Raw genomic sequence first — 23,779 nt, 5'->3', positions numbered from 1 at the left:
AGAGTTCTGCAACTTGCTCCTGTGAGGCTACAGAGTGCCAATAAACTTGGCACCCACCTCTGCTGTTGCAGCAGAAATACAAATCCACTTCTGAGCCAGACTTTGCCAGAGCAGAGAGCTGGAAAAACAAACAAACAAACAGGGAAAGTGCCTTTGACTCACTGCATTCCCACGTTTCCTGGCTTCAGCATGGCCCAGGCTGCCAGCAGGTCTCACTGGCAGAGCAGCATGGTGAAAGGCATGGCCCAGGCAGCCCAGAGTCTTCTCCCTTCCTGGGGCATGTTTGCAGCGAGTCCTGCAGTGATGCATCCCCCAAGGCTGCTCCGTGGCTCTGCAGCAGAACTGTTCCACCCGAGGTGGCTGTGGCCCTGAGCACCCAGCAGTGCACAGGGAGCTACTGCACAGCTGGACACACAGCAAGGCAGATGGACAGGCAGCCAAAAGCACACACAGACCGTGCTCCTCCAGCATGGAGAGGGGGCTGTGCTCAGGTCTAAGGCAGGAAACCCCAAAGGCACAGGGACCATCATGAAGCGGACCCCAAATTCCTCAGTCTCTCCTTCTAATATATGACTGAAGAAAGACAAAGACAGGCCCAGATGTGTTCAGTTTATTTTCCCTGGATTTAGACACAGCTCTGGCTAACCACCACAGCAACAAACCAATCATGACCTGTGCCAGCCCCTGCACCTCCCTGCAGCAGAACCAGCTGGGGGATCCCTGGGAAGGCTGGGGCTGCAGCAAGGGGCAGCTCTGCAGGATGCACTTGGGCAATGTTCCTTGGGGGATGGCAGCACAGGCCCACATGGAAGGTGCAACATTCAGAGTCGAGCCTTGGACACATGGTGCACGTGGAGGGACAATGAAATGGGGGTCAGCTCTCCAAAGTGAACAGCTGCCCTCCCCTTCTTCTCCCTAGCTTCTCCTCTGGCTGTTTTGAAAAGGGGGATGGAGTTAAGTATTTACAGAAGAGGCACTTAAGCAGGGAAGGCTCTTCAAAGGCAGAAACCTGTGGGCAGTTCTTTGGGGAGCCAACTTGATGCATCTTTTCAACATTCCATGAGGAAGGGAGATAACAACAAAGGAATAAGTAATGATGGTAGCTTAAGAATGCCCAGAGCCTTTTCCTCTGCAGATGCAGCATTGGAGGAGATGCAGCAAATAACTCTTCCAGCATTTTCTGGGTGGTAATAGTTCCCTCTTCACAGTCTGGGCATTTATTTTTCCAGATGCAGAGTTCTCCTTTATCTTGCCCAGGACTTTGAGGAAGTCTCTATAGAAGGACAATCCTTGTCTACAGTCTTTGCAGTGACTGGATGGGAAGAGGAGGCTTCTGAGCCTGGGAACAGGCACAAGCTACAGGAGCAAAAAGGAAAGACAATTCTCTATTGCAGATTTTAAGTCCTGGGAATGCCAAAACTGGCAGAGGGGAGCAGAAAAAGACTGATGAAAGAGTCAATGCAGCAGGGAGCTCAGCAAAGCAGCTCAAGGATGTGAACTCCAGCAAAGGTCCCTGTAGTGTTTTCTGATAGACTGCAGCCTTGCAGTAATTTCAAGTGAAGATTGCTGAAACCTTCCAGCAGCAGAAGCAGGTGTTGGGTCAAAATAAAACTGCCCTTATGTCTGAGGCAGAAATCCTGTGACTCGGTGCCTTTTCTGACTGAGACAGGGGTTGCTCTGATCCCACACACAGAACTAAATTTAATGGTTGGGGAGGAATGATTTACTGGCTTAACAGCAGTTACTTGACTACTTGCTTTCACTGCAACATCCCCAGGCTGGGTCAGAAATACTCTGAGCAAATAGATAATAGCACACCATGAACAACTGCTGCTTCTGCACTGCCAGGATGGGAGGATGCAGCCAGGACATCCAGAGTGCAGAGCTACACCATGACCATCCAACACCATGGCACTGTGACTTCCTAAGCTGCTTTCCAACAGGGACCCAGAAATTATGACTACAAACCTTGGGTTCTACCAGCAGCAGACTGGGCTGGAAGCTCAAAGGATGCATGAAGCAGCATCATTCATGTTCCCAGGCCATCAGCAAGAGGAGGGACTGAACATGAGTGGCAGACCCAATTTCACCAGAGTCAGCTGCAAATCACATTCACTCTTGCCTGTGCACAGCTCATGCCCCTGCTCAGCAGCTGATTTCCAGAAGCTCTGCTCAGAATTCATGCCCAAACACCAGCTTCACATGGCTACAGAGAAATCTCCATTTTGCTAGGACTTGGGTTTTCCTTTGTTTTTTACCCCTAAAAGGCATATTTCAAGTGGTGAGAGACAGTCATAACACCAGTTTTTGTGCTCCAGTTTCCCTCAGCAGGAAGCAGGAGCAGAAAGACTGGTGCATTAGGACACCTGAGACTTTTCTCCAGCAGATGCTAAAGAGAAGCTGCCACTTTTGGCCAAGAAAGAAAAAAACAAAAACAAAAACAAAACAAAACAAAAAAAAACCAAAACAAAAAAAACCAACCAACCAAACAAACAAAAAAACCCCACCAAAACCAACAGGTTCTCCAAGGGGGTGGAGTGGGCCTGAATGAGTCCTGAGAAGTTATAGAGAAAAAGGGAATGCTGGAAGCAGAGGCAGCCCCACCAGGAGATGCTGGCACAGGGATGAGGGTTCCAGCAAAAGCTGTGCTAAACACAGAAGAGGCATTCCTTGAATTCCACAATCATATTAACCTGTTAATTTATACACCATCTCTGTACAAAAATAGAAGGGTTCTAATAAGATTAACAATATTAAATAAATATTTAATAGAAAAAGTCTTTGGCCTAGTTCATAGCTCATCCTTTGGGTTGATGTTCATTTCACTGGGTCCTCGATGCTCCTGGTCCAACATTGCAATCACTTCATCTGCCTGGATTCGTTCCTGAAAGAGGGGAAGGGAAGAAATGGTAACAGCAGAGCCTCAGTGCCTGCTCCAGCTAATTCAGTGAGGCTCAGGCTGCTGGGAGGACACACAGCAAGGATGTTATCCCAGAACCAGCAGAGTAGGTGAGAGGATGGGGAGATCCTGGGATTCCACCTCAATGCCTGATTCCCTCCTCCCTGCAAGGCTGCAGTGGCTGGGGCAGAGCTGATGTTCTGTAGTTCCCTTACCACACTCCACTAGCAGCCACTGCCACAGCACACCCTCCTCCTGTCCCCTCTGCTTGTTGTTGATTTCCAGCTCCCCAGGCAGGGCTGATCTCCTACCATACAGGCACCAAGCCTGGAGGAATTTCTGCTAGTGCAAAAAGACTGAGAGACACTGAATTGCATGTCTTAAAATAAACTTTTCCCCAAACCTTGAAGCCCACCTCCATCACAAGGCAAGGGAATGAGGGTTTTGCATTCTCCCTGCATTTAGTTTTGCTCGGTCTTGTATCTTTTATTTTTACAAAGCAGAATTGCTACCAATGGGAGGCAGGGGCTGGTACATCAGCTTTCTAAAACATAATGTGGAGGGTGCCTGGTGAAAGGCATCACAGCCCAGATCTTCCAAGGCATCTTGGGTGCCCAGAGCCATGGACTTCAAGTTGCCAAAATGCTTGTGAGAGGACTTAGCAGCAGGACTCACACAGCACCCTGAGCTGCTCTGGAGGAGTTCCCATCCATCAGGCTGCTGCCACTAGGTGTCAGAAATGGCCAGCCCAGCCCTGCATGGAGCCCTTCCATGCCCCACTCAGCATCCCAACCCAGCACTGCACCCCACTGGCCCAGGGTGACCAGGACCAGGACTTGGCAGGAAAAACCTGTCCTGGGGCAACCAGCTTGTGGGAGTGCTGCTGTGGGGGCTATAATGGGAGGAAAACAGATGTACTGAGACTGCAGAAAATAAGATGGTCCTGGTTCCTCTGGGATGCTGGGTATGCCCCAACTCCCCTGACATCTCGATGGAGGGACTCACCAGCTCTCTGTACAGAGGGTCCAAGGTGAACCAGAGAGCCACAGCGCAGCGCTGGCCTTTGGTGACCGCCTTCACCCCGTGGGGGTTCTCACCGCCCGACGAGAAGCTGATCATCCTCCCACACTTGGGCTTGATGGAGGCCTGCAGGGAAACAGCACAGCTAGGCTGGCAAGGGACTGCTCACCATGCTCCAGGGCTTGGGACCTCCCTGGGCATCCCTCTGCATCACCCTAGCACCTGATGAGCTGTTTGGGGCGGGCATGTAGAGCTCTGGGCACGGCTGGCAAAATGTGTGGGGTAAACAGGGAGGTGTGAAGCTTGCTCCTGCTGTGCAGACATCGTGCAGAAAGGACATAATGGCATGGAGTCTCTGCAAAGCCTCCAGTTCACCACCTAGAGCAAAATGGGGCCATGGCATAATGGGCCCATGAGGGACCTCCAGGGAGGTCCAGTGTAAGCCTGGCATGGCTGTGAAATATCTTTCTTTCTTCTCTTGGCAGAGTCGACAAGTGTCCTGCAGGACCTCGGGAACAGAACTGCCAACCAAACCAACCCTCAGGCACTTAAGCAGACACAATCTACTCTCCAGCTTTTCCAGAGACCCCAGCATGGTGCCCAGACCTCTGTCCAACCACAGAAGAGTGGGTGCACAGCTTCCTTAATGGACCCAAACAGAGGTGAGGGCTTATGCCTAAGCCACATCCCTCTCAGAGTCCATCACTGTGACCCACTCTGGAACAAGAGACTTGCCTCTGTATGGAGACACCAGTTCATGTTTGACCACAAGATGGGGTGGCAGCTCAGCAGTCCTCCAGGCCAGGGACAACTACCAGCCATCCATCTGCCTGCACTGGGGGTGGGGAGAACCCCTAATCCACAGGTTTACTTCTTGGGGCCTCTAGGGAGGGAGCAGATGGTCTGTGCACCTCTGCAGCACGATTTTGTATGGCTGTTTGCAAGGTAGGAGCCACAGGCTGCCCAGAGAAGCCCAGAGCCCTGAGCATGGACTGCTGAGGAACACTTTTGGCCCACAGCACCAACTCACAGTCACAGTTTTGGCGTCCATCTCGGTGAAAATGAACTCGCCACCTTCAAAATCTGCGTTCATGTACAGGAGGGCACTGGGGAAGGAAGTGGGAAACCCCAGTTAGGGGAGCACTGGGGAGGTCTCAAGGCTGACCCCCATCTCCTGGACAGATCCCACATTGCTCCACTGGGACATGGGTGGGGGACAGCCAGAGGGAGAGAAGTCCTGAGAGAGATTCCTTCCCTTCCCTCCTACCTGTAATCCCGAAAGGTGTAGGCAGGAGGCTCCTTCCAGCACTCGTTGGCTTCGGGGTCCAAGAGGCAGTTGTCAGCATGGATGGGATGGCTCAGATCATTCCTGCGCTCCTGCTGGCCTAGGCAGGACCATGTGGAGGAAGGGGGAAGGAGAAGGGATGGATGAGATGGAAATGCTATGCTCTGTGGGATCCCATCATGGGGTGGGAGACTACCCTGACCCCACTCCAGGTGGTGCTCACAGGTGAGAAGAGGAAAGGAATGGGTGGGGAGGAAAGGCAACATCCTAATGGCTGGGGAGAAAAGGCAAGATCTGCACAGCTCTGCAGGGAAGTGAGATGGACGGCTGGGGCTGGAGTGGAAAGGAGAAGGGACAGACAATAGGAGGCAAGAGAAAAGGGAGGAGAAAATAGGAAGAGTTGCAGATATGAAAACCAAGAGACATCCCAGAAATTACTTTTCTGGGGACAGCAGTGCCCCCTTTTTGCTGCTGTGGGATGCTGACTTTGCCCAGCCCTTGGCCATCAGTTTAAGCATTAAGCAAAACAGAGCTACTCTGAGCTCATAAACCCCATGGAGAGCTGAACCCCTCCCATGCTCCCTGCTCCTCTGCCACCCCGACTCTCACCGGAGAGCGCGGTGCGGCACACCAGGTGGGTGTAGGAGAAGTAGAGCGTGGAGTTGAGCAGGAAGTAGGACTCGACGATCCTGCGCGCCTTCTCGCTGATGTCGTAGAACAGCCGGGCACTCCTCAGCGGGACACGGCCCTCGTAGCCATACTGGGCAAGGAGAGGGGCAAAGGGAGGTCAGTGTCACATGCAGACTGGGAGGGAGGCCACAGGAGAGGAGAAAAAGGAGGAGGGAGCTGTACCTTGAGGGCTTTGAGGACAGTGGCTCCTTCAAATCTCTCATTCGGGGTGTGGGGGGAGGTTTTGCCCCTGTAACCATCTCCAGCCAACATGATCCCCTGGAAAACACGAAGACAGATGAGTGGTGAACTGGTTTGTCAGGAGAGAGGGATCTACAATGGATGTACATGGCACCCTCTTACCAAATCCCCCCAGGGCTGCATTCACTGGGCCAGGTGAGTTGGGGTGGAAAGGTGCTGCAGCTCTCTGTGAGCACAGGATATCAACCACCCACCCCCTAACTGGGGATGTTCAGGCACCCTCAGTCCCTTCCAAGCTCAGTTAATGGTGAATGAGAAGGCTCCTTTGGGGTTGTTATAACATGGGGAAAGAGCTCTTTCTGCACAGGCTCTGTCCAGCAGCCCAGGATGGAGCAGCAGCTCCCGTGCTGCAGCTATGGGTGTGCACTAGGGACAAGCATCCACCTGCTCTCCACAGGCATCCTGCCATCAGCTGTAACACTCAGCAAGGCATGAACCCATGGTCTCCAGAGGCTGATCACACATTCAGCTGTCACTCAGCCCAGGGCCATTGCCACTCACGCTGGCCACCCTGTGCAGCTCCCGGCACTGCTCCTCCGAGATGACGTTATCCAGCAGCACTCGCTGGGTGCCATTCAGCTGCTGAGAGTTGTAGACAAACTTCACGTCACTGTAGAGAAGAGGCCCCCCTAAGGAGAAACACAAAACCATCCTGCTGAACATGCCCTGGCCTTGTTGACATCTTGTACAGTGGCTGGAGGCTGGCTGAAGTCACCCAGTTGTGCTGACAGGCCAAGAGCTCCACAGCAGAGAGCAGAGTATGGCCTCCCATCAGTAACAAAAGAAACAGAAGCAATGGGAACACAAGGAGAGGAAATCAATTTTATGCAGCAGCATCAGCATTTTCTACCTTCTCAACAGCTGCCTTGCAAGTGCAGGGACCACAGCCTGGAAACGCCAAACCCCAGTGGGACACAGGGAGAGACAGGGACAGTGGCTAACTTGGCTCTCCAGCCCAGCTGTCAACACCAGTGTAGGTTCCCATTGCATTTGTGCTCTGTGGATGCTGCTGGCTTGGCATGCAAAGCCACCCTCTGCAACATCCATGTTTTTTGCCTGCCATACACAGAGAAAACCTCACATGGTGCTGAGCTTGCAGCAAGCATTGATCTCCTCCAAGAAGGAGGGCAGGGAGTGGGTGAGCCAGAGAACTCTCAGGATAATCCTCCTCCACTGAGGCAGAGGAGCTGCCATGGCTGTCCCTGCCATCCCTCACATCCTGCCTCTGAGCTGCCTCCCTCTGCCTGCAAGCTTTTTACCAGAGGTTTCAATCCATCCCCATCAAATTTGACTGATCAAACAACCAGAGCAAGGTCCCTAAACCACCATCTTTTGAAGCCTCTTTCATGCATTCATCAAAGAAAGAAAAGGAAAGAAATGGTAACAATAAAAGCCTAAACCAAATGTTTCTCCAGGAGAAAAATGTAATACATCTAATTGTGAAGAAAATTATTTGTTGTCAGAGACAAGCAAGGAAATAGAGGAAAGAGAGCTGCAGAGTTCTTCCCACCATGTGGTACAAGGACACTTAACTGTGACAATGCTTTTGCAACTTTTACTTTTCCTGTCTATTGAGTCAAAACTGTGCTCTTGGCAGGTCTCCTTGGCCTATGGAGGACACGTAAGCTCCACAAGCCCCATCATTAGCTCACAGCTTTATTTCTAAAGAGTTAGGTTTCTTGCAAATGGAAAATATGGGATGTTTCTGGTGTTCACTGTGCTGATTTTGTGCTTGATAACCACACTTATTGCAAATGCAGCTGGATCAGAATCAGAAGTCTCAAATCCAAACTCCTGGCATGCTCCAACACAGGGCTGAGTTTTCCAGCTCAGCTGTTGCTCTTCCCCAGCCATAAGCACATGAGGGATGAACATGGAAGGCATCCCTCAACACGTCCAACATTTCTTATTGTTCCTCCCAAGGAACTAATGGGGCAGCTCTGTGCCATGGACACTGAACCCCTGTCCCACACTGACAGCGTTCTCCCACCTGCTTTCCTTGCCTCTGCCTGCTCTAAGCACCAGCAGAGAGACAGACCCGTGTCTGTGCTCTGTGAAAAACACCCTAAAAAACTGAGGAATTCTTTGGTCTTTTGGGAGTGAATTGGCAGAAATGAGGAAGGGGGGAAGGACAGAAGCACAGAAGAGTACAGAAATAAAATAGATTTTCTCTTTTGGCCTTTTCTTTTTCCAAGTAAAAAGAGAAAGAGAAAAAAAGAAACAGAGAAAGCAGCAGTTAGATGGAAAAAAAATCCCAGTTTCTTTTTGATGGTTTCAGTTTTCTTTGTAAACAAAAACATTCTAAGTAAACTAGAATAAAAGCACAGAAAGAAATAAAAACAGAAAGAAGGACTCTGGAATTACTTGGTTATAAACAGCAAACAGGCCAGTAACTACAATTCAACCAGCTCTTGGCTTAAACATGATCTTTGGTATCTTCCTGTGGTATTTGCCTATTTTATGTACAGCTAGAGAAGGGATAACAGCACTGAACAAACACTGAGCAGCTTTACACAACTTGGGCTGGGGAAAGCTGTGAAATTCCCCAAAAAGAGCTACCACCCATTGCATTACAGGGAGGTTTAATTGCCTGCTGCTGTGGAGCTGGCTCACTAGAGACACAAGACACCTCCTGGCTTGAGACCCTGTTGTTTTGCAGCAAGGACTGCTTTGGTGCTTGGCTACAATATTGTTTTCCAAAATTGTTAAGGGGAAAAATCCTGTCTTTAGTAGAAGATGTTATGATGTTTTCTGTGGTTGCTGAAAATGTGCTGAAATCAGTTGAAACGTCTGATGACAGGCTTATAAACAAGTGATTTCATGTGAACTAAGACATTCACATTTCATGTGAACAAAGTCATAAGCTTAGTCTGCAAAGAGAAGTGGTTGCTAGTATGGTGTGATCCAGCACATTTAGCAAAGCATCAGGACAGGCTGCTTCCAGCATCCATCCTTCTGAAGCCTGGACAACACCCTGATCTTAAAAAGCACCTGCACAGAAGACTCCTGTTTGCTGGTTTGCTTTCCCCATGGTGAGGAAGACCCAGCCTTCCAGCTCCACATCTCAGGGCTCTGTACTGAGTAGCCCAGCAGGTGGGAAAAACAAGTCCAAGGGCACAGGAGTGCCCTGGGATCCACAGACCCAGAAATGCTGTGGCACACTGAAGACTTGTCTCTTAAACAAAACTTGAACTCTCTCACATAGAAATGGCCCTCATTGCTCAGTGGCCAGACTTTGCAGTCTGCAGTCTCTAGCAACAGGAAAAAAAATCCCAATATTGTTGAGACATGTTTATCAGCCCTACCCTCCTTCAGCTCTCGTTCTGGCTTTGGCATGGGTTTCTTTGTCAGGGACAGCCGGGGCCCATCCTCTGGTTCACTGCTGATACTTGATGGGACACTGAGGAGCAAAAGAGAAGAGGAACATCATGACTTTGGCCACAAGTTCTTCAGCTTGAACTTTTGCTGCCTTTGGAAACTAATACACAAAAACCCCAAGCAAATCAGTACTTTGTACAAATGTCACAGCCATACAAGTTGAAGCCCTCACCCTGTGGCAAACATTGCTTTTCTGGTAATGTGAGCAACAGTTTCCACCAACAAATCTGACCAGCACCACTTGCTTCAGCAATCAAGTTCCCTCTAAACCATTGCTGGTGTTAAGGCACTCAGCTAAAATAAGGTTTTTGTGGCAATGTTTGCAGTGACATGGGGCAAAGGGCCCTAATTCAACCAGGATGGTGTGCTGGGCGGGTGGGCAGTACCCCTGAGTGGCAGGCTGGTTCCCACCATGAGCACATCCCCTTGATCCCACCGTGGGAGTGGTGGAGCTGCAGCTCAGCTGGGGTGACTGCGGCTCACCTGTGCTCGTCCTGGCGGGCGCCGTACCTGTTCCAGTAGTTCTGTGGGAAAAGAGAGGACAAACTCCTTAACTTAATGCTGCAGCCAAAGCCAGGGCGTTACCTGCTCTGCCTGACTCCCAGGGACATCAGCCAGCCTCTCTGACTCCATCCCACGTAACTCTGGGCAATGGCCTGAGTCCACCAGATTGAAAATGTGAGCCCAAGCTGGCACAGTGCGACGAGCACCAAGGAAGCCCAGCTTGCCCAGGCACCTGTGCCTCACCCCGTCACCACGGCAGTGGCTGAGGCTCCGACACCAAGGCACGAGAGCTGGATGAGGCTGCCTGTGCCTCTCTTTCACCCCAGGAATGCCTTCTTTCCTTGGCCATCACTGTTCTGCAGGGAACAAACCAGGCTGAGACCCCGCACGGGGCGGGTTCTTACCGGCTCCGTGTAGGCGTACCCCAGGCCGGCCGCGGCCGCCCGCAGCAGGCGCGACTCCAGCTTGTGGCGCCGCAGCAGCGCCTTGGCCTCCTGGAAAGAGAAGGAAAACAGGAGCACTTGCACATGGCCCAGCTTTTTCAAGACAGTGGCAATGCAGCTCTGCCTCATTTTCATGCAATGCTGCAGATTGCTGGGGGGTGAGCGGCGCTTGGAGCAACCCCAGGCACAAGGCTGAGACACTCAGTACACGACAGAAGGTGTTCAGCAACCCACCTAGGGAGCCTGAATCCCCAAAACACGTGTCCATAGCTGGCAGAAACCCCTGAGCACCTTGCAGAGCCTCAAAATATCTGGGCAAAAGGCTGGCCAGAGAAACCCCAGCTGCAGAATGAGGAAAAGTTCAGGCTGGTGGGGCAGGGACTGTGGCTGGGCCGTGCCTCAGTTCCCCACATGGAGCCTGGCCCTGGGATGCCCTCAGAGTGCTTGGATGGGGGCCACAAAGCAAAGCCAGCTGGAAACTGTCCATCAGTTTATCTTGAATAAAAAATCTGCAAACAAAACACTGGTATTTCTCCCAGAAAACTACTGTGCAAAGCAAAAATAAATTATTTTCTTTTACAGAAAACTTCAAAACACTGTAAACAATTAAATGTTTTTGTCAAATAGGGTTTTTTTCCTAGATTCGTTTTGTGAGGAAACCAACATTTTTTTGTTGTTTTCCTTTTTATAATTTTGCTTTTATTTTTTAGTACTTTACCAAATTCACCTTGATTTCCCTAGAAGTCAAGGAATTCCACAGGAATGGAAAAACCAGTTCCTGCCAGTTCCAATGACCAGTGATGGGATGGGATGGGATGGGATGGCATGGCATGGGTTGGGATGGCATGGCATGGCATGGCATGGCATGGCATGGCATGGGAGGAACTTCTATGATTAAGGCACCCCCAGGGCCACAGATAAGGGCTGCCCAGACTGGAGAGGAAGCCTGTCCTGCTGGGTGATGGAACACACATTGTTTGGGATTTTGACCCCAGCCTAACCCTGTGATAGCAGAGCTACTGTGTGCAAAACAGGCTAAACTCCAAGCTCAGAGACTTGAGAGTAATGCTGAGATCCCAGCCTCCCCTGGGAAAGTATTTCCCAGCCCTGTCTGAAGAGATGCTGCCCTTTGCTTGGTGTTTCATTGCATTCCTCCTCCGCATGTCCGTCACAGCACTGGGCAAGAGGAGGGTTTACACTGTTGGTCACTGCCCTCCCTGCCCTTGCTCAGGCTTTACTAGGCTGAATTCCCCATTTAAAGCAAATCCTGTCCACCAGCTTCTCCCCCACACCAGCAACTCTGAACTTGCACCCTGAAAATCACCCCCTCAGCATCACCAGCAAGCCCAGCACTGCTGCTTTTTTTTTTCAAGTGGTCCCGCAGGGGGAAAGTGGCCAAGCTGCTTTTATTGCCACTGGATTGCTTTGTTAAAGCCTCCCACCAAGAGCTCTGAGGTGTCACTCACTCTCACCTTTCTGGGCTTGACGGTGGCTGGATCCACTGTCCCTTCCAAGAGACCCTTGTAATAACCTGCATTCTCCAGGACATCTTCATCGTCCGGGTGGAAGAGCAGGTAGGACTTGGCACACTCCAGGGCTTTTACGTAGTCACCAACTGGGAGACAACACAACAGTGGTCAGGGGGTCACAGGGGGCTCACACAGAGCCCAGGAGGGGACTCTGCAGGGAGGAAACACAGCCTGAGCTCCCCAACAGCTGAAGAGGCAGCCCAGGACTTTATAGGGCTCTTTTGATGCCACTTTGTCTTAATCATTCCACTTCACCAGCAAGGAAACTGAGGCACAGAAACCAGACTTTTCTGCTATCATGCACAGACCAGATGGTATCCAAATTGGATCCAGCTGGATGGGCAGGACATGGATACTGTCTGGCATCAAACTGCTTCTTATCTGTGCAGTATCTCTCAGGGCCCAGGGGTTTTCACCCTAACCTCTAACTGGGCAGAGGATTAAAGAGGCCTGTACAACATATATGGACTCCTCCTACTTTCTTCCCATTGATGAATGAAGAATCTTAATAATTTAATAGCAATTTTGATCCTTGCACAGTCTGCCCTTTTCAGTAAAGAGTTATTAGCAAAAGCCTGAGAGAGCAGATTGCTGCAGATTTTTATTTTCTTTTATGCAACAGAACATAATAAAATAGCACACAGAACCACACAACTGGGCATCATTTCTTAGTACTGCCAACCCCTGACATTTTGCCATGCTACCAACTCCTGTGACTTTACTGTGAATCTTAAAATATTTGGTAATTGGCAAAAATTGGCATCTTGGGATAAGCTTGACCTAACTCATGTATCTGTTATATATTAATTTAGAAAATGTATCAGTTCATTTCAGAAAATGTGAAACATATAATTCTCAAGGATTTTAATATCAAATGGCAAATGAAAGAACACTAAAAAAGCATGATTTATTTAAAGAATAGTAATGTTTAAGCTAAAAGTTGGGCTTTTAAAACCTGACTGATGATCTAAAACACCTTCATAAAACTACTAAATTGTATTTCAGTCAACCTGACTTTTGAAGAGACAATTTCCAACGTCCTTTGCTTCTCTTTCAGACCATGCCTCTGCATCACTGCAGTGTGGACATCAGGGGAAGCAGCTTTACTCCCACATGGAACAATTTGCACTTGCACAACATGAACAGAACTCATAGCAGGAGCTGTGAGGAACAGTCCAAGAGCCCTTACCTCTGTAATAGGCAAACTGCAGGTAGTCGTAGTGGAGGGGAAGGAAGTTCTCGATGGGCGAGATGCGGCCCGAGCGCGTGGCCAGCTCACGGACACAGTCGTGCTTGCAGGCCAGCACCTGCAGGTAGTGATCTGCCAGGAAAACAGGCACAAGGGGGTCTGAGCTGAGAGGGAAGGGGACGGTGCCCAGACAAGGACAGACAGAGGCTCAAACTCCTGAGCTGAAGGATGGGCAACTCACACTGCTTTGGCACGGCAGGTGAGTGTGCACCGAGGGAAAGAGCTAACGTTCCTCCCCAAAGCCAATCTCACAGAGTTGTAGTTATGTTTTTGCCCCCTTTAAGAAACGCCTTCCTCCTTTTCTCAACTGTAGAGGGAGCCTGAGCATCTCTTTGGTGTGGCAGGAGCTGCTGCAGCGTGCAGGGACTGCAGGTAGCACTTCAATCCCAAGAGACAAACCCAGAAAGCAAGCAGAGAGGTGAAGACAAGGTAGCCACATGTGCTGCCACATGAAATCCAGCTCCAGAGTCCCTTCCTTCATCTCATCTTTAATCCTCTCCTTTCCTGCAGCAAGAAAGCTCCTTTTTTAGGATGTTTAGCTAAGAGGGCTTGGTGCAGAGTCTCAGCACGACCCAGCAAGGCCAGTCTGAAAGGTCCAAGGGGCAAATCTGGGCAGCAGAAATCCCCATGTGTGCTGCGTCTCAAAGATGAGGCATCCCCCAGAGAATCACAAGCACATGATGAACATCTGCCATTAACAAATTTTCTTAATTAATGGGACTCCATCATATAGGCAGGCATTGTACCAGCTGTACAACTTCAAAGCCAACACTGCCATCTGATTCCATTTTGGAGCCTTTGCTGCAATGTACTTACAAATCTAATTTACTTGCTCTGTCTCTGCACACCATTAAAAACCTTAAGAAACAAACACAAGCTTGAAAATAATCATGTGCTCAGCTACCAAAATATTTCTTAGAGCTGCCATAAAAACCACCTGAGGAATTTGCAATGAAATCAAGTGGAAACTCAGAACAGTGCCTATTTTCTCGTCAGATAGCCTGAGTAGTTATCTGACTTATCATGCACATCCAGGGTATAGCATTAGGAAAAGCAAGAAGGGAAAGGACATAAATCATATTGTTGTAATTTAAACCTGTTTAAGCATCCTAGATCCGAAATAATCAATCCATTACTGGGAAGCAGTGCTTTTTCTTGGTACTGCAATCAATTCACTGAAATGTATCTGTCCTTGGGGGTAAAGGTGAGAGTGTTTCAACCCCAAGCAGCAGCACAGCAAATCAGTTTGGGATTAAAGAGAAATGAGTTTGGGAGAAACCTGAACTCTCTTTTCTTGGTACGTTATGTGTTCCCACTCCCTACTGAAACATTTGGGCCTGAGTGCCTGGACCAGGGGTGAACTTTGAATTATGCTGTCCTGGAAGGAGCCACCTAGTTTCCTATAGAAAAGCAGCTTAATCAAGGATCTTACTTCCCTCCCTCAACTCCATGTTCCCTTGGGTGCCTGAATGGTGCTGGGGTTTGGGGTTGTTATGGCCGAGCCACAGCGCTGGCAGGGACCATCTGGCTGTTGTCCCTCCCAGGACGTCCTGCTCTGAGCACCACCACACCATGACCCTGTCAGTGCTCAGCAAGGGCCAGCACAGAAACACCTTCAGCTCACTGGGGCTGCACTTGACTTGCCCAGCACAGGGACAGCTTGTCCTGTTCGAAGAGCAGCAGCTTTCAGTGAGAAGGACGCTGGGTTTGCTTTGCCACTGAAGGCTGCTCTCTTGACGGGTGTCCTGGTGTCCTGGTCAAGGTTCTGGAAGCAGGCCTGATCAGCTGACAGCCACACTGGTACCAAGTCAGCCTTTCCAACACTTCTGTTTTTTCAAATGGGTAAACAAACCCCACCAGGACAGCTTCCCATCTGGTATGCTGGTGGTTTCTCCTCTTTGTTGTTTCAATTAGATTTCCTGTCTCGACACAAACAGAATTATACTAACCCAAAAAACATTCTGCATCTGAGTGAGGTATTTTCCACATAAGAAGCAAGATTTCAGGGCTTGATGCAACTCCAAGACCATAAGCAGATAAATAAGATTTCTGTCACCAAACAAACCCTTATTTATTGCTCTTCCTTCCCTTACGACTAATTAAATGTAATCTCATTTCCACTGAGAATGAACTGTTTTAATCCTCTCTGGCTCAGAGCCACACATGCAAATCTGAAGATTACACAGCAATGTTCAATTCTCTCCAGAGATTTCAGTCAAGATCATAATTAGGTGGGCCTCCACTAATGACAAATCCATCCTTTTGGATGGGGAGAAAATCCATGTTACGAGCCTTTTTGGCAGCTTTCCTGGCCACCTGGAACATGGCCAAGAGAACTCTGCTGCTCTCTTCACATGCTCTCAGAAACAGAAAACATAAACAAAGGCCAGCAATGTCTAGATTCCAGGGAGGTGTGTGAGACTGTGTACAGGGGAAACAGGAGCAGTTTATGTAAAGCACCTAAACTTCCAGCTCCAACAGAAAGCTGCAAATGCTCCACGTGTCTGGAAATGTAATTCTTCTACCTCAGCTTCTGTTCAGAACCAAAATGAGATATTCTAGTTCACTGTCCTCTGAGTTTGCACTTTCTGGGCTTCCAGGAGCCTCCTGCAGCGTTACTCACCAGCAGCAGAGATGAAGGGAAGACCCTTCAACAAATCCAGCTAAAGGCCCAAACTCAGTAACTAAAAACATTTCAGGGCCAAGGGTGAGAACTCTAAAAATGCAAAAACATCTCACCTGCAATAGCTTCATAGAGACCAGCCTTGTAATCCAGGTACTCGTGCTCCTCAAATCTCTGCGGTCCCTCGCACATGACCTGGCAATCCTCATCCTCGGAGTAGTATCCTTCCAGGGCACGCTCCAGGAACTCAATGGCCAGCTCGTACTCCTCCCTGTCATAGTGCCTCACCCCAGCACTGTAGTCCTCCTGCAAAGCAGGCAGGCAGAACACAAACCATGAGCAGGCCATGCTGCCTGGAGCATAGCACCCTGCCCTTGCCACCTGCAGATGCTTCTCAAAAGGAGGTACAAGGGGTCTGGCACAGGGACAGGACCATCTCCTCAGATACCTATCAGATATAACCACTTGTACCAAACCATGTTTAAGTTGTTGATGGACCAGTGGAACCTAATAGCCTGCCTAAATGCTCTTCTGGACTTCTCCATACTTAAAGAGAATCCTTAGCGCCACTCCTAGATTAGCATTATATAAAAAGAATAATAATTTTTTGGGGTCCTTTTTGGGTTTTCTTTTTGTGTTGTTGTCTTTACCTTCCCACCAAACAACAACACTGAATGCCAAGGGAACAGATTGGTCCTAACCTAGAATGTTTTAATTTTTTACTAATTGTTTCTTCAAATGGTCCCTAATGAGCACCTCCATTAATTACACCCAACTGCGATCCCTGCTCCCGTGAAATTGGGAAGTAGGGGGTGGCTTTGGCATTTGACTTGGGCTTTTGCTTTGTGGAGGTGGAAACAGCTGACACTCTCCTTCCTGCCACTCTGCATCCTCACCACCACAGCCACCCATGTGCATGTACCCTGCCCAGGTGGCAGAGCTCAGGTCAAAAGAAACACACAGGAGCCAAGATCTATCATGGAGGAAACACACAGGATCTGAGATGTCCTGGAGGCTTCTATCAAAGCTGTCTGCTGGTGTGTGTTCACAGCCATGGATGAGCCCAGAGTTCTCTGAATAGAGGGACCAGCCTGGGGATGTAGCTCTCAAACAAAGAGCAGAATGCCTAGAGAAGGCAGGAGCAGGCTTGCCTTAAGGGAAAATGCTGAAAGGGAGCATTTCTTTTGCTGTATTGATAAGAATTTCCCCATTCATAGATTAATCCCTTCTGGCCTCCCAGCCTCTCCTCTCCAGACTTCCTGACACTTAAGCTGGGCACCTCTTCAGCCTCAGACTCACCATGTGCTGCCTGGCCTCCTGGTCAATCAAGCTGACTTTCCCTGACGTGGTCTTGTACTTCTCGAGGTCCTGCTGTATCTCCATGTGCTCAGGGTTTGCCATGAAGAAGGTGTGAGCTGCATTTGCTGCCTCCTCCAGCTTGTTCAGCTGTAACAAGGTGAGAAAGACCAAGTGAGATTGCTGATGTAGAAGGTGAACACAGCAGTTCATGCTGCATCCTCTGCCATCCTTTTGACACCATTGGACTGGGAAATGATGGGACAACCAAGGAGAACCTGAATGCAGAGGCTAAAGAAGAAAGCTGAATTGAGAGAAAAGCCCCATATAAGTGAAATGGAAAAAGCTGGAGCTCCTGAGAGCCAGACAAGTCACTGCAACAGGGTCTGTTGGTGATGGGATCCAGCCTGTTTTCCTCTCAACTCAGCTACCCCAACCCCCTGCACAGTCCCAGGTGGAAAGATGCTCTCATGAGATATGAGATGGAGAGAGAAGGGGAAAGCAGCTACAAAGACTCTCTCTCTAAAAGCCTTGGAGTCTGAGCTATGTCCAGGCTGAGGGCTTCTGCTTGGAATCAGGGACTGAGGACCATTTATTAAGCTCAGATGTGTATAGCTGCAAAAGGCCAGACTCTGCTAATGGTGGCAGAGGTATAAAGAGAAGTTTATTTTGATATACCAAATTATTTTGGGTGTAGAGATTCAGAACTGAGACCAGACATCAGTTTCACCCTGGAGAAAGCCTCATAAACAAACAGAACTGTTACTGCCAAACACATCCATGGCAGCTGCTGGGAGCAATCAGGAGCAGAACAGATGTTCAGGTGAAACCTCTGCCCGAGCTAGCAAGAGAGAAGTCACTAAACACTTGCTTCTGAAAGAAAGCCAACACCACTGAGTACCAGCAAGCTGCAGTCAGGTCCCTGGGATACATCAGCAGTCCAACCCAAACCTGTCAGCCAGGGCCAGGCTAATGCTAGCCCAGGCTAGGCTGTGTCCAAGTGTTCTCCTTGACAGCAAAACCCACACCAAGCCCCGTGCCACTGCTGCAAGGCTGCTCCTGAGGTACCAGAGCCAGCAAGCTCAGGCACATCCACGTGACATGTCCAGCAGGTCACCTGCACAGGCACCCAGCAGACAAACCCTGCAGCAGAATGAGAACAGAGAGCTGCAGGGAAGCAGCAGGGCAGACAGGCTCCAGGGCAGAGCTAGCCCAGGGAGCACACAGGAATGTCCCCACAGGAAGGTGAGAGCCACGGCATCCCTGCCTGCCCCACGTCTGTGCACCAAAGCAAGCTGCGCTGCAGTGCCCACAGAAACGCAAAACATTTGCCTTGTGTAAACTTCAGAAGCTTTTAAGGATTATCTCTGTACTGACAACATGTGCAGGGAAGCCAGATTTTACTGCAAAAACAACATCGATTCCAGTCTTTCATTTGGAGTTTTCCAAAGGACACCACTCTCCATAATAATCCCTTGGCTTTCCAGCAGGCATGAAAAATGACTATAATAAATTTTTAACCAGGACAGAACATACAAAACCAAAACCCCTTCAGAGTAGAAGTTTTGTTTGTTTGTTTTTTTTTTAAAGAGACATTCCTCTTCAGAAACATAAATTCCATTTTGAAATAGATCATTTCAACATAATCCTACTCTGGAAAAGTTCATTGCAGCTGGACACCATCGGATGTGGGATAAAGGACTGACCAGAGCATCTCACAAAGGGAATTTTCAGGTCCTGCTGAGTGTCTGTGGGAATGCCACTGCAGCTGGGTATTAGAGACAGTCAAGATGGACCAAAAGGTTTGTTGGAGTTGTGAGCTGCTGACCTGACCCAGAGGACTGCTAAGAAGTCACTATTTGAGCTGCCTGGGGGAATTGCATTCTTCCATACTACAGATTTCTATTCACAAACAGCACCCTGGCTGTGCAGATTTAAAAGGGACTAAAGACCTCTCAAAAGGGAAAGTGGTCCCTCAAGGCACAACCTGCAATAGTTTGCTGTGGGATGTTCTTTTTCCCCTTAGCTCTAGATCCTTTTCAGAAAACTGTCAAAAACTGTCAGAGATCCCAGGATGGGCTTAGTTCTTCTGGATAACATCCATCCCTGTGAAATAGGACAAGCCTGATTTCTAGACAGCAGAAAATTCAAACAAGGCTCACTCTGTGTCTAGTCCTGCTGTCTCTACACAGCAGAGATGACCTTTGGAGTTTGCTAAGTGGACTCGAAGCAGAACATTTCAACTCAATAGCTTTCAATTTATCATGTTCCATATTTGCCTTAGAAAAAGACAAGTAACACAAAGAAGCCAACAGCTGCTAAGTTTGGGGGCAGTTTTTAAGTCAGTGAGTGTATATAAAAGCAAAATTCCTAACTGGTAAGACACGTTCAGCATCTAGCTCTGACATTAGTTATGAAACACTCTGGGGAAACTTCTGCCAAAACACTCTGACTTCACAAGGAGCAGGATATTTTGGTGCTTAAAGGTCTGGGCTGGGGCTCAGGACACCTGGACTCAGTTCCTGGCCCTGTCACAATCTCACTGTGCAGCCACTGGAAAAAAATTATTTTGTTTTCTTTGTGCCTGATTTTCCATTGTTTTTAACTAATAACAATAAAAAAATTAGCATTTCTCCCACAGAGTAGTAATTTGCTTATTTGGATGGCAAGCAACTTGGGGGCCATAAGCAAGTGCAAGTGCATAACAACTGCGGAATGAAAATCAGCAAGGAAAAAATGACAAATGTCGACTCACAACCTCCGTATGTGCTCTAAGGTCTGCTTGCTCACCCCACTGGAATGAGATTGCTGGACTCTTGCTGCAGCTTTGCACCAAACCCTGTGTACTTCAGCCAGAGAAGACACAAAAACCCAGAGCATCATCACTGAGAAAGCCCTGGGAAGACCCTGCCCTGTCCATTTTGATGTTAACATGCCAACAGCTAGAGCTGAGAAGGGGAAAACACAACATGTAAGTGATGCTGGGTTTTGATGCTGGAAGGTGGTTGTTTTCCTCATTGAGATTTAGGAGTGGTTCATCTCACAGAAAAATAGGAAAAAAATATTTTTAGCAGCAGAACCTCAGATGAAAGAATTTGAGCAAACTGCAATTGCTCAGTTTCACTCCAAGCTGGGACAGTGCTGGCCTGGGCTTCAGTGGGATTGTGGCTTCCAGCCTGCAGAGGTGGCTTGGACTAGGAAGGCTGCTGTAACTGGAGCATTCTGCAGGAACAAACACGGGCTGGAGAAAGGACCTGGAGTGAGCATCTTGATCATCACTAGACAACTGAACCCAATTCTCACTGATAACCATTGAGAAAATCCTTTATGGAGCCCTCATGGGCTGCATGGTGACACATAACACAATAAGGCAGCAAACTCCATGCTGAGCAACCTGATTTGTACCTGTGATGCCACAGTTCCCAACCTGCTGGGCTTAAAACAAGCTGTCTCAATGAAACATGTCTAACTTGCTGCTTGATTTTACCCCCACTTCAGCTGCTGGGTCCCCTAAATTTAGAGGAACACAGAGGATTCATCTCATCACTGACTCCTCAGACTGGCTCAGCTCCATGTGCAGGCACATGTTCTGAATTCACACTTGCCTTCACTCCTTGCAGACAAATGAATTCTGACCAAAGCCCCTCTGGTGCCAGATGCTCAGCAAGCTGGCACAAACTGCTGTCCCCTTCCCTAGGGAAAAGGCCTCACAGCAGCACCAAGGCTTCAGCTGCAGTGACCCAAAACTTGCAGTGCTTTAAGTTTGCTCTCTGGAGCTTGGCAGTGGGGATAAGAAAGGGGAAGAGGCAGGGTGCCAGGTCTGTGAGACAAGCACTGCACAGCTTTACAGTCAGCTCATGCAGCCAGGGCTGCCCTCCCACCACCTCTGCTTGTGCTGAACACTGACACTGCAGCTTACAGTGGGTAGCTGCTGTAACCAGAGCAACTACAGGCATTCAGCTGCTTCCAGCTCATCCTGAGCTTTTCAGGGCAAAAAACAAGGATGAAAGAGGTGTGAAAGTCAGAGGACTTCAGAGAATGTAGCCAAAGCAATACAGATTCTGACTGCTTGAGAAAAGAGGTCACAGGTGTGATATAACCAAGACCTCAGACTATTTTTCATACTGAGCTCCCACTGCATTGAATTTAACATCAGGTATTGGCAGTTGTCATGCATTCTGTGCTGACTGTCCTAATCCTATCTGTTTCTCGAGGTCGGGATTGAAGGCATTTGAGACGGCATTCCACTTTCAGACTCAGGTGTTTATTATTATTTCTTATCAGTGAAACAGTTTTATAATCATTTGTTCAGCAGCTTTTCATTAGCAAGGCGCAAATGGCTAACTATCTCTTGTTACAAGGTCTTTTTAAGACTAAACTATCCAATTAAGAATTGACATCTAGATTATTTTCCCTTTTAACCAAATAACTAATCCCTCAAAGCCAGCAATGCGGACTTTTGTCCAATTACAAAATATCACCCAAACCCATGAAGATGAAGGAAGAAGGAAAAGAAGAAGAACCTGCCTCTGCCCTAAAACCTCCATCTGGCTTCATATTTATTTCTATATTCTAAAATCCCAAACTTTAGGTTTTCCACCCTGTGATATTACACACTTCTAACAACTACACACCATAATCCCAGTGCTATTAATCAATTTCTAAAGCCTGTTCCACGACATCAGGTCAAATGCAGTGCTCTCTTGTGGGTCTGTGCCTTTAAGCACATAAAGTTTAAAATTCTCAGCATCCAGGATTCCAACATAATCCAATCTGCTTCTATATTAAGGTATCTTCATCATAAAAAATATAGTTTCAATTATAACTTTTTTTTTTTGAGGGGAACAGAAGTAAGGTTTATATATTGGAAAACATGTCAGATCCCTCAGCATTTCTTGCCCTGCCAGGACTGGACCTACCTGCACATAACCTCAGTTAATTGCAAAGCATATATATCTGGCATGGAGCTCGTGATGAAAAATTTCAAACCATTCAGCTGACCTAGAAACCAAAGTTTCTAACCTTGCAGACAATCCCTGGTTTGCTGAACAGATAATGTTTTTCAAAACTTTTCCACAGCTGCACTGCTGCTGTCTTGCATTGAAGGCTTAGTGCAGAGCAAAGCAGAGCAAGGAGGCTCTGGAGCCTGCAAGCACAACAAGGGAAATAAAAGGTTCAGTGTCATGAAGGATTAATCTCGTTGTGTCTGTGCAGAGCTTACTGCCCAGGCCAGAAGCAGCAAGGAGCGGTGAGATGGCTATAAATAGCACCTGACCTTGTCTCAACTATTTTATTATTGCAAATAAGGAGGAAGAAATTCTCCAGAGAAGTTAATCAGGAAATTTTCCTTCTGCTGATGGGTCACACATTTGCAGAATGATGCTTGAAGTGTTTGCAGCCCACTATGGCACCAACTGACCCCACAGATACACCAAAATCAGAGATAAAGGCAAGCAAACAGCAGGAAAGGATCTTAATCAAGTGCAGGGAATAGGTACCAAGAACCAAAGGTGTGAAGGCATCTCTAAATTCAGTACCACACCATCCCCTGCTCTCCAAACCTTTTACCAGTTTCCTGTCTTCCAACTCAAGATAAACAGGGCTGCCTCCTATCCCTGCTACTGCTGTGACAGAGGGCAAGAATGATGCATTTCTGGAGGCTTCACATGTATCTTTTCCGAGGCTTTTTCATTTTCAAAAGGAAGACAACCTCCAGCCTGCTTTGGACAGTTCCTCTTAGACCACCCCAGCTTGTGTGCTGCTGCCTACCAATCACTCTGGTAGACCCAAATCCAAAACAGAACGAATTTGCAGGATTGATACAGGGAAAATCTCTCATGAGAAAGGAAATTTAGAAATGGCTTTGGGTTTTTTGGTATTCCAACAAGCAATTTTCAGGACACAAACATATGTGGCTTGGTAGGTGTGTGGTCAAGTGAGCTAACTAGATGATGAATTAAGTCTCCAGCAACTGGGAGATTCTTGGAAACCTAAAACCAAACACCACTTCAATATTCTTTATGGAAAAAAATCTTATAATTAATTAAGACAGAAATCATTTTTCTTAATGAATCTCTCACTTGAGCCATGCTGGCATTATTTTATGTGTGCATGAGTTCATGCTGGGCAGACTGACTGGACAACCCTGTCTGAAAGGGCCACTCAGCATTAAAAAAACAAATTAGATTGACCCTCACATTCTCCCTTCCTTCCCTCTCTGACATGCTCTTCTTGAACTGCTCCCAGGCTTGTAAAGAATGAAGATTTCCACACGTTTCTGGCTGTGTACTATATGCTTCAGTGCACACTTGTACAACAAATCCTGCACAAGGAGCAGGGCATTTACTCACAGCAAAACCACTTCCCAGCAGGAAGGACCCTTCCCATATAAATCTCCAACACACTGAAGCATTGCAGGATTCATCTGCAGAGCAAACAGTGGGAAATGTGTTTGTGTTTACTGACCCTTCGATGTGACTGATTGTGAAACACACTCTGAGCCACATTTTGTCCTGGGCAGACACTCAGTTCTGCCTAACAAACTCTGAGAGCAGCTGAGTTGTGTGTGAAACAGTATTTTCAGTGAGGAAAAGGTGGGATGTATTCAGCCCTCAGGAATCTGT

The 23,779-nt window shown here is 48.2% G+C and overlaps 1 protein-coding gene across 3 annotated transcripts in view; it reads right to left on the bottom strand.

Annotated features, from left to right (window-relative positions):
- Positions 1–592: 592 nt before the first annotated feature.
- Positions 593–23,779, bottom strand: part of P3H2 (prolyl 3-hydroxylase 2) — a 64,975-nt gene continuing 41,788 nt past the window's right edge. For 2 of the 3 annotated variants that reach the window (XM_021536785.3, XM_085587178.1), the window contains exons 2-15: positions 17,160–17,306; positions 15,977–16,166; positions 13,178–13,309; positions 11,932–12,074; positions 10,421–10,510; positions 9,996–10,036; positions 9,440–9,534; positions 6,636–6,763; positions 6,057–6,152; positions 5,814–5,964; positions 5,187–5,304; positions 4,950–5,025; positions 3,905–4,045; positions 593–2,884 (exon numbers count right to left, since the gene is read on the bottom strand). In XM_021536785.3, coding sequence (XP_021392460.1) covers positions 2,792–2,884; positions 3,905–4,045; positions 4,950–5,025; positions 5,187–5,304; positions 5,814–5,964; positions 6,057–6,152; positions 6,636–6,763; positions 9,440–9,534; positions 9,996–10,036; positions 10,421–10,510; positions 11,932–12,074; positions 13,178–13,309; positions 15,977–16,166; positions 17,160–17,306 — 1,641 coding nt within the window. In that variant the 3' untranslated portion in view covers positions 593–2,791. The other variant, XM_085587177.1, reaches the window with a different exon arrangement.

Source organism: Lonchura striata, chromosome 9 (assembly GCF_050655825.1).
Source record: "Lonchura striata isolate lonStrDom1 chromosome 9, ASM5065582v1, whole genome shotgun sequence".
NCBI classification, from domain to species: Eukaryota; Metazoa; Chordata; class Aves; order Passeriformes; family Estrildidae; genus Lonchura; species Lonchura striata.
The sequence above is the reverse complement of the archived record's forward strand: the minus strand, read 5'-3'. Positions and strand labels throughout refer to the sequence as shown.